Source organism: Ursus arctos, unplaced genomic scaffold, assembly GCF_023065955.2.
Source record: "Ursus arctos isolate Adak ecotype North America unplaced genomic scaffold, UrsArc2.0 scaffold_11, whole genome shotgun sequence".
Lineage (NCBI taxonomy): Eukaryota > Metazoa > Chordata > Mammalia > Carnivora > Ursidae > Ursus > Ursus arctos.
The window spans coordinates 46,739,084-46,753,703 of record NW_026622775.1 but is presented as its reverse complement, the minus strand read 5'-3'; the positions used below and the strand labels follow the sequence as shown (position 1 = coordinate 46,753,703).

The 14,620-nt window shown below is 34.2% G+C and overlaps 1 protein-coding gene across 25 annotated transcripts in view; it reads right to left on the bottom strand.

Moving 5' to 3' along the window:
• Positions 1–14,620, bottom strand: part of RAPGEF2 (Rap guanine nucleotide exchange factor 2) — a 230,572-nt gene that overhangs the window by 18,484 nt on the left and 197,468 nt on the right. For all 25 annotated transcript variants that reach the window (XM_026499568.4, XM_026499572.4, XM_026499576.4 and 22 more), the window contains 9 exons: positions 13,463–13,599; positions 12,745–12,903; positions 7,857–8,009; positions 7,414–7,578; positions 4,732–4,839; positions 4,440–4,643; positions 4,232–4,340; positions 3,512–3,758; positions 331–488 (listed from right to left, as the gene is read on the bottom strand). In XM_026499568.4, the coding sequence (XP_026355353.2) occupies positions 331–488; positions 3,512–3,758; positions 4,232–4,340; positions 4,440–4,643; positions 4,732–4,839; positions 7,414–7,578; positions 7,857–8,009; positions 12,745–12,903; positions 13,463–13,599 (1,440 nt within the window). The remainder of the gene's footprint in view (positions 1–330; positions 489–3,511; positions 3,759–4,231; positions 4,341–4,439; positions 4,644–4,731; positions 4,840–7,413; positions 7,579–7,856; positions 8,010–12,744; positions 12,904–13,462; positions 13,600–14,620) is intronic.

The following is a 14,620-nucleotide window of genomic DNA, read 5'->3' as shown; positions in this document are numbered from 1 at the left end:
TTCTTTATTATACTGAAAATTCATTAAGCTAACCTAAAATACTCCTTTTACTCTATTTATTTAATATGGTTAGTAATAACCTGCATCGTATGTGTTATCTTCATTTTATGAAAGAGAAAACAAGTTCAGAGAGACTGATTTGCCCACGACCATATCAAATTAGTCTCAAGAATAAAAAAGAACTGATTCCAGCTGTTTGAAATTTAACGTTCATTCTGACTTTCAGCATTTGACATAATCCATTCCAGACCAGAGCACAGAGCATTATACCATTTCGTTAGAAGCAAACAGAGCCTACGAGAAAACCGTAGCAGCGTGGGCGGGGCTCACCGGGAGTAGTACTGAAGTCTAAGATGCGATGATGTGACTGCAGCAAGTCGGGATTGCTGGATGACAAGGTTCCACTGACGGGCAGCGCCGTTGGGATGTGCTTCGTCTGCCTCAATCCCACTATGCTGTCGTCTTGAGACTGACCAATCCCAATATCACTGAACAAAGAAGAGAAGTTAAAAAATCAATGATCCACAAGAAAAAAGGTTATAGCTCATTGATATGTAATAGACGCAGACCCTAAATAAACCATATTTCCTAAGACTTGCAGTTCATTTAAAAGTACCGGTAATAAATTTGGTTGAAAACTGCAATAGCAACTACTGCTTACGTGTATGTAACTCATCTTGCTGTTTCTTAAGCATATGTTACTCCCAAACCTATGTCTTTTTCACTAGACAAAGCATAACAAATACTAGTAATTTATCAGTATATTCAAGAGAAGATAAGCTTCTTGTGACTCCTGGAAATAGATTTAAGAAAAAGCACATTGAAAAGAGTGCATTTAGTTTCATTCGATTGATGATTTATGCATCAGAATGATAAATTATTTTATAATCTGATCTTTAAAAACTGAAAAAAATGGAGTAAAATGAACAGAGGGGAAAAAAAATCCAAGCTGTCCTAATTTCATCCTTCAGTGTTTCAGAGAAATAAATGAAATCACTATGGAGTCAAATGTAAAGAAACCCTGACACAGACAGTATTTCTTAATTATACAAAGCAAAAAAAGCAGTGATTCATGGTGGTATTTCTTAACATCAAAGAAGAGGCAATGGAAATCCAATGACTCACTTTTAATTGTCTACTCAAAATTTCTAGTTAGACATTTAAGTTCCCAGAGAAATATTGCTTATTATTGATAGCTACAAAATTAGTTCCATTTCTAAAAAGTCTCTTACTGTGGACAATTTTTAAAAAGTGGTTTAATAACATATGAAAATTATTTCTAGAATTGAAGGGTCAACTGTTTCCAAAATAAAACATTAAAATTAAAATAAGCATGGACACACACAAAATAACTAGATCATAAGCAAATGATTAGAGTTCTAACTATAATTTTCTTGCCTCACCCTTGTCTTCCCCCTCTGTTCATATTACTCCACCATGCCTATCTTTGCCAATTTGCCATCATCTAGCATCTTAGCTTTTGTAATACTGACAGTGTTTGGGAGGGGAGGGAACTACAGTATATCTAGAAGATTTGTCTAATTGACTAGATTAGTGGCTTTGTTAAAAAAAAAAAAAATCTTTGTGAACACATGCTGATTCCTAGGAGAGCAAAGTTTAAGTAGTAACTAATATTAAATCAAGTCTATCATACCATATAATAGATCCTACAGTTTACTGAGCCTTCTTTTAAATATAATTTTTTTTCATTTCAGTTGCTTTAGATATATGAATTATTTCAAAGCAAATGTCACAATAAAATACCTAAAGGAGGCATGCATGTTCTTAAATACAAATTAAGATGTTTCCACAGTGTTTCAAAATCAACACATCTCATTATCTTCTTTTCCCTTCTCCAGCTTTTGGATATCTTTTTAAATACACATAGAACAAAGTTATACATAGTATTCTCATACTGTGTTCCTTGCCAACATCCTGTACTGTGGATGGCTTATATCCCAGTTCTTACATGTCACGTTTCTATTAATACTTGCCAGGGTCATGCTGACTTTTATTTAACTTTTTTTAAGGTTCATATTTAACTCATGGTCAAATATGACTGTAGGATTTTTTTGTTATTGTACTGCTAATAATTCTACATTTAAGTAATTTATTTTTTTGCCCATTTAAAAATAAGTTTTTTTTTTTTATCTAGAATGGTCACTTTAAAAATCAATTTCTATTTTCTGTAATGTTAATAAGCCTAATCCATCATTTATTAGGAACTTAATATAAACATGTTCTCAAGTCTATAAATAAAACCATCATACTCATTACTTATCCTTAGATCTCTGTTGTAGAAGTCTATTTAGCTGATACAAACCCACCAATCTTTATAGTTCAGTGGGGACAACACAGGCTTGACACTTCCATTAATACTATATTTTGGGCCATCTCTCTAATCTGTGGATAAAAAATGTATCTGAAATGGAATTTAATAAATGTTTGATATAGTTCTGAATGTATCTACTGTTCCTCTAGAAGACCCATTATATTATCAAAGAAAGAAAAAATAAGCTACACGTTTTGAACTTATATCATTGTAGTTTGAAGAATATAAAATAAACGCATTTGGTGCATCCATGTTATTTATTTATTTATTTATTTATGATTTATTTAGGAATGTACGTGCACATGCACAAGTGAGGGGAGGGGCAGAGAGAGAGAAGCAGACTCCTCGCTGGGCATGGAGCCAGACGCCACCAATCCCTGGACCCTGAGGCCATGACCTGAGCTAAAATCAAGAGTCGGAGCCTGAACCAACTGAGCCACCCAGGGGTATCACATCCAGGTTATTTAACGTTAAAAACAAAAACTTTGGCTACTGGTAGTCGAGTTTTATAAAAGATTTCTAGACTCAGAGGAGCTAAAATGAAGAAATAACCAAGTAAACAGGAAAACAAACGAGACTTAAAATCTGTGACACCTACAACTTTGTCTAGTCTGAGCTCCTGGCATAAAAAAGCAGCCCAGAAGAGATTCAAGAATACACCTGACATTCTGACTGTAGAGCCCATTGAGAGAAGGAAAGGAGTTCTGTGCTTGGTGGGTGATATCTTGGCATCAATTAAATAACTGAAAACAGAGAGAGGAAAAAAGAGAATGGCAAGGATGAATAGTAGCACCTAGAAGAAGCAATGATTTGGTTGTCAAAGAGCAGATACAAAGAGAAGATATCCAGAAACAAAGAAAAAGTAGCAAAAACAACTCCAAATCATGGGTGAAACAGGAGCAAACACACATTCTTAATTTTTTTAAGTGCAAATGATTAAAAAAAAGTTCAAATGAGGAAGTGCTAAACTATCTCTAATGAAGCCTGGGTTGGGCAAGTAAGGGGCAAATATATGAGATTAAAATCAACATGGTTATTTAATATTGCTTCTAAGATAGCTCAGCTATAAAAGCTCAGAACATTTTTTAGATTAATGAGTAAATATTAATTATATCACTACCTTTGCATATCATTTTAACACAATAAAATAACGCACAGAAAATTTACACAGACACTTACTTATATGGTTTCTGTGGCAAGATACTGATCCGAGTCTTGTCGAGTATCTTTTTTAGCTTGTTCCTTCCTCCAACAGTATTGGCTTTACTTTTTTTATTTACTTTTTCAAGTCCTATCACCTGTTCTACATCTACAGCGAGATCTGGAATGGAGTAGCGACTGGCCTTTTTGATGTCTCCAATTTTGGGAAGGTGAGGGGCACCATTTCTTTTTTCTTCTGACAATCTTGTTAGGAGTTCTTTAAATACTAAAATGGAAAGAAACACCAAAAAACACCCATCATAAGAAATCAAAGCAATTCAAAGGAAACTGTAGGGCCTGGAAATAGGTGAGAAGTAGACACTTCAGCTATCAAAACTACACTCCTATTGAAAAACACAACCCCAATGAATAAATGACACCAAGAATCTGTGTTCTTATGTTGCTCTATCACTTCCACTCAGAATGATTAATACAGTAGTATTTATAGGTATTTAACATAATGGATGTTTAAAACATCTATCAATAAAAATAATTTTTATGGTCCTCAAGTAAGTAGATTTTGTTTTAGACCTACTTACATACTTACATAATTAATATCTATCTATATACACACATTTTAGTATATTTTTATTCTTATATTTGAAATATTACTTATAAAAATGACTTTTTTCATGATTAAGACCTAAATGTGAAAAAAAACCAAAAGGAAAAAAATGAAAAGTATGCAAAACTACTTACCAAATAGATTGGTTTTCACAGTGATCGATAAATGTGTGTTATTTCTAAGAATTTCCATGGCTTTTGACAGCTGAATATTTTCAAAGTTTTGACCATTTACTTCTAATATCTAAAAATAAAATTATGAAATTTATTTCAGCATCCCAATGGACTGAAGAAAAAAAGACACCAATATTCACCCTTAAGTTTGGATTTAGAAATATCATACCTGATCCCCTCGTTTCAAGCCTGCTTCAGTTGCTTTGCTCCCTGAATCTACACTGTCAACAAAGATTCCAAATCCCTTCTCTGAGCCACCAAGTAAGATAAAAGGCAAAGGAGCTTCTCGGGATGGTTTCGTTAACGTCATCAATCTTCTTTTTGCTTTAGCTGCACATGCAATATTTAACAGCCTTAGATGTCCACCCATTTTCTATAAAAGTTCAGAAAGAGTGGTTTCAAAAATAGGCTGAACTAAATGAACTTAAAATTGATGACTTTTTAAAAATCACAAATATTACCTCTCTTTCCAGGTTATTTTCAAATTCTTCTAGAAATCGAGTCATTGCTGGATCTCCTTCAAAGTCATTGAAGTGATTATTCACCCACAATAATACTACCCGTGTAACCTGAAAAATAAATTGTTTCCAACAGGTTTTCTTTTCAGTGCTAAAAATGTGCAATTAAAGTCATTTCAAAAAAAGATATCTAACAATTTACTTAATAACAATGGACAATAAACTAACAGTAAAACTCCTCACGGCAAGCATTTTATTCATAAGAAAATGACCTTCTGAAAAAATATATATAATGAATACAGACTTTTTGTTGTTTTGCCAAGAAGGGTTTTGAATCTGTGAAGGATGGTATTTATATCTTGTTTACTCTCAAAACATATTTGAAACTGGTCACAATAAAAACAAAACTATGATAAAACCAAAATAAATTAATACAAGACAAAAGAAGACAGAAACTAAAAAATAATGGCAGAGGGCAGAATAGACAAAAGGAATGGATAGTATTAGGCCTAGAAAGATCTACAAGGGAACAAGTTGTAAAAGGAAGGAGCTAGCTGGGAGTTATTGGGAATTACATCTTACTTGCTAACATTAAGATTTAGGAGGCTTTTAACATCTACAAAAATTCAGGAAAAATGAGTAGCCTTTCTTACACTGCACACTTGTTTTCACAGAGCACTACAGCTCCTTTATACAGACACACAGTTAGAGAATATTTGCGTTGTACTGAGCAAGAAGTGTGTGACATTCATTAGACTCTAAGTTCCACGTGGACAGCTTTATCTAGTTCTACGGACATCCTTAAGACTTATTACAAAGCCTGGCATGGAGTGAATTCTCAACAATATTTTACGAAACGGGGACGCCTGGGTGGCTCAGCTGGTTAAGCGCCTGACTCTTGATTTTGGCTCAGGTCATGACCTCAGGATCATGAGATCAAGCGCCCTGCGTTGGACTCAGTGCTGGACATAGAGCCTGCTTAAGATTCTCTCTCCCTCCCCTCCTCCTCTGCTCCCCACTCATGCACTCGCTCTAAAAAAAAAAAAAGAATTTTTTTTTTACTAAATGAAGTGAGTATAACTGCGCCTTTAAATATAAAAGTACTTGTTTTATTTAGGAGCTTAATTTTCTGAATTTTAAATAACTTAAAAGAAATTTTCCATAGAATTGTTTTTAAACATCTTAACCTCTAATCAAACCATCTAACTTTTTAATTAAAGTGAGAAAATTAAGCATGGTATTCTTTTAGTAGCAGAGAAACAAAGGTGACGGTATATAATTTTTTTTTTAAGATTTTATTTATTCGAGAGAGAGCACTAAGAGGGAGGGGGACAGCAGGAGAGGGAGAAGAAGACTCCCCAACACGGGGCTTGATCCCAGGACCCTGGGATCATGACCTGAGCCGAAGGCAGACACTTAACTGACTGAGCCACCCAGGCGCCCCTAGTTAATTTTTTTTTTAAAGTTGTTATTTTTAAGTAATCTCGACACACAACATGGGGCTCAAACTTACAACCCCAAGATCGACAGTCGCATGCTCTTCTGACTGAGCCAGGCAGGCGCCCTGGTATATAGTTAATTTCTAACTATAGTTAAAATACTAGTTATAGTTAATATACACTTAGGAGCCAAGTTTTGATATTTATATTAATTTTTGGTCTATCGCTATTGTCCATTTTTCAAATTTAGGAAACCCGGATTATCTCCCTTGAAACTATATCTAACACATAACCTTTTCATAAAATTAAAATTTCATAGCTGAGAAGTCAACTTGAAAGTCTTACTAGACTATTAGAGGTTAGAAAACTGAGATTCATGAATCATAAGTTGAATATTACCAACTACCACCACCAACAAACAACTTTTAAAATGTATTATGTGTTAAGATGTATTAAGTGAATTGAGTCAGGCACTACAAAAAGAACTTTACTTGTATTATTCACATTGACAATAACCCCAAAGGCTATAGATTATTCATTTTACAAGTAAATAACTGATTGTCAGGAGGGCCAGATGACACATAAAGTACATGGCAGAGTTAATACTCAAACTAAGTTTTGACAACTGGAGAGTTTGGCTCAGCTCTTCTGGGCTTATGACTCTCAGAATATGAAATGAAAAGCATTGCTGTCCAAACAATTTCTCTAAGGCCACAGAGCTAGTTAGTGGCAGGAGCAGCAGGAGAACTTGGGGGCTTTTCACTGTTGGTCTCCTGTTCTGGATCTTCTTGCCTGTGTTCCCAAGTCTGTCTCATGTAAATCAGACTGTCACATAAAAGGAGAAACTGAATATAGGCTGATTAACTCACACACACATCTCTCAGGATGTAGTTTATCATCTAATCTGGCCTTGACAGAACTCTCAAGAGCTCCTAAAGGAGTCTGTTTAGAATTAGATTCCTGGGGCGGACCGACCAGCAATGCTTACAATAAAATGCTGCTCTGGTGCCAATTTAAAAACTGCAACTTTCATCAGCATATACTGACCATTTACCCAAGTAGAGAATGCAGATTCCAGTGGAACTCAGGAGTGTGGGGGTTGCATCATTTTTTGGGGTTAAAAAGTACATTCTCTTATTGCATTAAAAAAAATTGAACATAGCTAGTGTGATACATATTAAAGTATCTCTAAGTTTCTATCTGAATATTTCACATTTAAAAGCCAAACTAGAATATATTTTCCGACCTTATCCCTGAGGCTCGGGTCATTAAACCACTCCAATAACTTTTTGCCCACTTCCATTGGGCTAGAAAGAAAAGTCCTATAGGTCAACAGGAAGTCCTCTATGAATGTTGGATCCACCACCGAATGCTCTTCCACCAAATGCATTGTTAATCTTTCTGAGGTGCCCTGTAACAAATAAAAGCTTTCATCACTAATCCTGCATAAGTATCATCTATATGGTACCTTAATGCCAAATTGTCAACATAACGACCTGAGTAGTCATATATATAATGCTTTATAAAACTGCTGTTCATCAGGAAGTATAAAGATATTTTTTTTTAACAACCGATAACTTTTAAGAGAAATCATACATAAAAATGTGGTATGTGGAATCTTAAGTTGTCATAACTAACTGATACTGCCAAAAAAATCCTTCCCACGAGATGGAGGCATGTCTGTCTTACCTTGATGACGATGTGTCCCTTTCTTGTTCCGGTTCTATCAAGTTCTCGGTGTTCTTTTACCATAACAATTTCTCCTTCCTCCTCAACCTTTTGCATGTTCTTTTCTACTTGGTTGAGAATACGGCAATAATCCTGCTGGGCTATACAGACAAACTGCAATAAAATGTAAGTCACATGTTACTGATGAAGTGCTTGCAAGAAACCCAGCAGTACTAATCATTCAGTGTTTTAAATATTTAACACGGACATTTTTCCATGTCTTTCCCATACTCTCTAAATGAATGCAGTAATGAACCTTAATCAGACTTCTCTACTTTTTAATGTATTTCTTCCTTGGTCAAATCAAGTTTCATTTTTTAGTATATTTATATGTGGTTTATATTAAAAATCCTAACAATTTTAAAAATCAGAAGATAAAATTAGAAGAGTCCTTTTTCATGCCTCTTCTTTGATGGAGGAATCTTAGGAGGATATATTTAAGAACATAATTACCATTTAGTGGGTTTTACAAGTTAGAAAAGATTTTTAAAAGCAACGATTTTAAAATAAAGAAGGTTTTCTTAAAAGATCAAAATTCAAAGATACCCATGGAATAGAAATTATAAATTTGATAATTATACTGATAAGAAATCAGTTTAGAAAGTTTATTCAAAAAAGGTCCACAAAACAAGCCACCTACTTGTTAAACTCAAGTCATTACTCCTTGTAAGTAGTATTAAGGATAATCCTTGCTCTTAAACAAAGTTAAAAATAACATGCACATCAAGCCATTACTCCTCCACGACCCCAAATACAAAAATATCAGGGCTTAGAGCAAACCATTAAATTACATTTCTTAGTAATTTTAAAAAGAAAGTGAAGAATGAATTATACAAATCACTTAATGCACAAAATAACCAGAAGCCAGTGAGGAGGAGACAAGAGTTAGATTCTAAAGTAAGAAAGAATCATTGTCTTCTCTGATTTTTGAAGAATTTATTCTCATTTTGCAAATGAAAAAAGCATGGACATTTCTTTTTCTCCATTAACGTGAAAAGATGAAAAAAGGGGATGGTTAAATTATAGCATATAGAAGATAAAATATGACACAGCCATCCAAAATTATATTTTCATAGAATATTTACAGTTTTGACTTAATGTTCATGATAGCACATTTTTTTTTAAAAAGATGCAAAACCAAATGTTATAATAACTATAATGAAGACAACATGATGATGGCCATCATTTTGTGGTAGCCTTATGGGAACGTTCTCGATTTATCCTCTTGATCATCCCATTAGGAGGTACTACTATTATCTCCACTGTACAGATGAAGAAACAGCTGTACCAACAACCTGATTTGCCCAGTGTCTCATAGTTACACACTTGCTAATTAAAAAAAAAAATTATACACCCACATCAAAATCTTGGAATGAAATATAACAAAGTGTTGAGAATTATTATTTCTGAGCAAGCAAATTACAAGTGACTTTCATTTTATTTAAAATACTTTTCTATATTTTCCATACTTTCTGTACAACTAGTAAAGTTATTTTTAAAAAGAAACAGCAGCATGTCATACTTGAAAAACAGCATATTACAATATTAAGTTTCCTCCAGAGCTGGTTGATATAATCTCATTAATTTTCCGATTAAGAATTTGGAATCAAAAAGTTAAAATTCTAAGGACATAGGCTTTTCTTGTAATTACATATAGTTTAATTTTTTTAAAAACCTTAAAAACAAACCCATTTCTGTAATGCTGACCACAGGTGTATGCATGTTTTGAAATACATGGTCCTTAGTCCCTTGTCTCAAAAATAGTTTATTTTTTTCTTTTTATAGGGCACCAAAATTGCTCTCTAAGCCTCCAAATACTTTTAGGTGATCTTTCTTATACTCAGTTTCAGAGAAAACAATTATATATTGTATCTTCTCATTTATCTCCTAAAAAAGAAATACATCTATGAGTTAAAAGGAGTAAACAGGGAAAAGAAAATACTTTTAGAAGAGAAACACACTAAAATTAATCTTGACTAAGGATTTAAGGAAATTAGAATAAGCCTAATTTGAAATGCTTAATGCCTAGTCAAACATTTTTGGCACTTCGTCTGTACCAAACTGAAAAGCACCATCCAAAAAGAAAATAAAACCCGACTGACTTTCTAATATGGCCACACATACCTAAAAAGAAATAAATTTTAGATGAAAACATTTATCAATATTTTTATTAGATTTATTTTTGCTTTAAGAAGTTAATAGATCTAATAAGAAATTCATGTGTAAAACATAATTTTAATTGGTACGATGAAACCAGATGAAAAATTGTGAATTATGTATATAATTGTTTTGGTAAGGGTTTATACTTTCAGATAGCTGTTAACACATGAAAGTGATATATGACCTTGGCATTCTGATATAAAATAAAAATTCAAACAAGATTTTGCTTACAAAAGGCCAAAGGCAGTTCCTATTGCAGGACTGGTTTTGGGGCAGATGACACCACAACTGATATGTAGAAGAGAACTTACAGATGATAAAAGGATGAAGTAAAATTAAACCTCAGCCATAATACAGTATTGTCAACTTTAAATTTATCCATGCAACTTTCACCAAAGCCACTTAAATTCAAGGTGTCATTAGTTCCCATGGTCTCTGAAAAAGGTGAGTCTAACAGGTTTACCTTAAGAGGTTAGACCTATTTAAACGAGGGCACTTTGCAGTCTGTAAGGGAAATTCATACCTAATTTTTCACACAGGTATCCAAGTGTTCATTCCCCAATGAAGGGTGTAGGGCGGGGCTAAGCAATGCCTGACGTGTCACTGGCAGGCCTAAGACACAGGCAGTGGAGAAGGAAAAAGGGAGAAGGAAAAAGAACATAGGAGAGTAGAAGAGGAGAAAAGGAAAAGACGGATAGGAAGTGAGAAGAAAAAATGAAAAAGGCACATATGGGAAGCGGAAACCATTACCAACTGCCGGCTACCACAGGGTGTCTATATGCAGCCCTGCCTTTGTACTTCAAACCAAACAGGGGAACAAGAATAGACAATGGAAGGAAAGAACTGAGAGAGGAGCCTACGAAGGAGGGATCCAGAGCAAAATACAACTTTGAGCATGTCTTGGGATCCAAATAAACAGAAATGTTAAATTTAATCCACTCATTGTAAGCCACTTAGGCTTAATGCGAGCTCAACTCCATATCATATTACCCAGTATTTATTTTCAGAACCCACTGGAATGTAAGAAAATTAAGGCCAGTCCTAGGTGAAGTTGCTTCTTGGTAAAGAGAGCACCATTTTTGTTCATTTCATTCAATAACTGTTAAATGCCTACAGTGTGCTCAGGAGAATGACCTAAATGTATGGAGGGCATCTTACGGCTGAATGGAAATATGATTCTCATTGTTTCCCTTACTTTCTCTAAGAAGAGGATGATCTGATGTGTACTTTCTGAGAGATACAGGACATTTTAACAGAAACACACTAAACTACTAGACCAAAACAAGTGTTTACATTAAATGGTCTAACTTCATTCTCCATCGTTGTTTTACTGCTGAGGGAATGAATGTCAGGTCTGAGCAGACGAGTCAGTGGAGGTACAAGAGGGATTCTTGAAACCCCTGATTTAACATGTTCCTTTTACGGTGGCTTAGAGCGGAGTGGAGGGGAAGAAAGACTGACTTTCACCCCTGACCTTCTTTGTATATCTGGCAACCTGTATCAGGAGCTACAGGAGTCTAGGTATCTTAATGAGAATTTTCTTTTGGGTCTATCTTGCTAACAAGGGGTTTCCCACCAATTCCTCATCCAGTAAATAGATTAGACTTTCTTCCCTGACATCTACTTCCTCTACTTTTCCCAAAACTCCCAGGTAAGTATTTAATGTTACCTGGTAAATCTGATATTACTGAAGCATTCTATAATATTCAGTCATATAATATTTTTATCAATTATTCTGAAACATTTCTATGCCTCTAACATCACTTCAGTTCCATGATTATAAATTTCTAACAAAAGGGGCTGGCCAATTAAGACATATTAATGTAATCAATGAATTCTCAGAAATAAAGTTACTTTTTAACTTGCCCTTTAAGGGCAGAGACTGACTAAAATGCTCTAGTAATGCCAACATGTCCCAGGGAGGAACTGATAAGAGATACTAGAATGGGGAAACCTTTAACAAATTTCTAGTTTGTTTTGGACTAAGTATGGCTTTATTATTTTTGGGTGTACAGTTCCAGAGCTGAAAAAATCACAAATGATCTCTTTTACAAACACATTTCCAGGCCAAATAATGACATCAAGATTTACCTACCATTTTGTTTTCTTTTATTATGCTAAATAATTGAGAGTTGACTATATTTAGAATGTTCTTCTGGCATTAGTATTCAAAACACTGAACACAGCCATTTATTTTTTCTCTACAATGCTTGCTGAAGGAATTATTTGGCAACATTATTTTGATTCTCTAGGTAAGACCACTTCATTTACAGCCATGGTCATTTTCTCTTTTGGTAAGTAAAATGCTCAAAATGAAAACTTAAATGAGTACTATTTTACATTTATCAGACACTATAAGAATTATAGAACACCTACGTATGCGGAGTTCAAACAACCTTTTTTTTCTTTTAAGTAAGCTCTATGTCCAACGTGGGTCTTGAACTCATGACCCGAGATCAAGAGTCACATGCTCTACAGACTGAGTCAGCCAGGTGCCCCGAGTCCAAACAACTTTAAGGAAAATTTATTTTTAATTTCCTGGGGCATGATAACACTAAAAGTAATAGTTCTACTTTAAAATCTTATTTATAACTCTAAAAGACAACCTATTTATATAGGCAGAAAAATCTTACCCCAATGACATATATGTGTTAAGCATAAAATATACATTTTTAATGATATTTTATACCTGGCAGTCATCCACTTTTGTTCTCATGACTCCTTTCATGTATTCTTTGTCCATGGTAGGAGAGACACCAAAACTATTTCCCATACATAATATTTCTGCTTTTCCATCTGGATAAGTTACTTCCACAGAACCATTCAGAATCACTGACCAGGAATCCAGCTAATTCAAAAATATGAAGACAAAGCAGAAAATCATGGTCATGCAGCTGTAAATGCTAGAATGGTCCCTACAAATGATTTAGCAGATCTTTCACTTTAACGCTGGAATAACTCAAGTAAAATGAACTGTTTACTAAACTCAAAGAACAAGGAATATAGCAAAGCACAGCCACGTATCTATGTTTTCCACACGCCCAGCAAAGGGTACATGCCATTCTGCTCTTTTAATTTGACCTTGGATATTCTTCTCTAAAATGACACAAGGAAAAAGAATTCCTCTGTTCCCCAAAACATATGTAAGCAATATGAAATGATTGCCATTGCCTCAATAAGATCATTTTGTTCTGACAAAAGGCACATTATGAACATTTAAAGTTACAAAAATCTGAAAAGTTAATTCATCAAAGTATTTCTACCAGTATCATATGAGAAATATTATTATAAAAATAATGGATTTGGAATACTTTGACCTAACAATAAGTGTATCACAATTCTTGAATTATTCAAATTAATTGTTGCTTATTTCCTTAAGAAGAAAAAATAAGAATTGGTTCACTGACCTCTTCACCATCATTTAGCACTATGGTCCCAGCTCTTTCCACCACTGCAAACACCATCACGGCACAGAGTTCTCGCCTCACCGACATTGTCATATTGGCAAAAGCAGGCAACTGGTGCATAAATTCTAACAGTTGTTCTGAAAGGCAAAAGATATTATAAACATTACAGCTTTTTTTAAAAAGCAAGCATTCAAAAAGAATGCTCGAGAGTTCTTTTTAAATGTCCTACAGACCTGCCCACTGGAAAACAAAATTATTTCAAATATTGTTAGTACAAAAGTTGGATTTCTTGCAGGTATACAAAGAATTGTGACTGTGGAAATGGTGACATTTACTTAGTGATTTAGGGACAAGAGTATACACTGTAATTCAAATTCTAATGGGAATGAAGAAACTAACAAACTTCAAATGGGAAATTTCTGTTGAAAATGAGCTGTGATCTTATTAAGGTTAATTAAACGGTAAAAAATAAACTGAATTGAAAGAGAGCTCTGAGAATTCTCCAAAAAGTCAGTAGGTCTATTCTAGTGCTTTTTGGGCAAGTAGATGTCCAAAACAGCAGAAATAACTACTTTCAATCTAAAGACAGTCCAGGATTTAGAAACCAAAGGATATTTTCTATGAATGAAGACAAATCTATAAAAATTAATCGACCTAAAAAAATTTACAACACTATGTGAGAAATACAAATGGAAATTGACATAGTATTTTTTATTCCACAGATTGGCCAAAAAAGATAAAAGTTTGATTACTCTTCCTATTGACAATGCTGTGGAGAAACATCTAAAAACTTTGATACATTTCTAGCTGTTGACAAGATGGATGACTTCATAGTCTTTTCTAGTCCTGTGGTCTCTATTTTTAATTTTCTCTATTATTAGGTAGCTTTACTAATTACTTACTAAGTTCTTTCCTTACTCCTCACCATGGCTCTATGAGGCACACATTTTCTTTCTCATTTCACAGGGAGGAAGCAGGTTCAAAGATGTAATTAGGAGGTGGCAGGGATATGACTCAGGACTGCCTGCCCCCAAAGCTTCTGCTGGACATTATAGGTAGCGATAAAGAGCACAAGATGCATGTCAGACATCATTTGAATACTTATTCGTTATATTACTTTGGGAAAGCTGATTGATTTCCTTAAGCATGTTTCTGTTA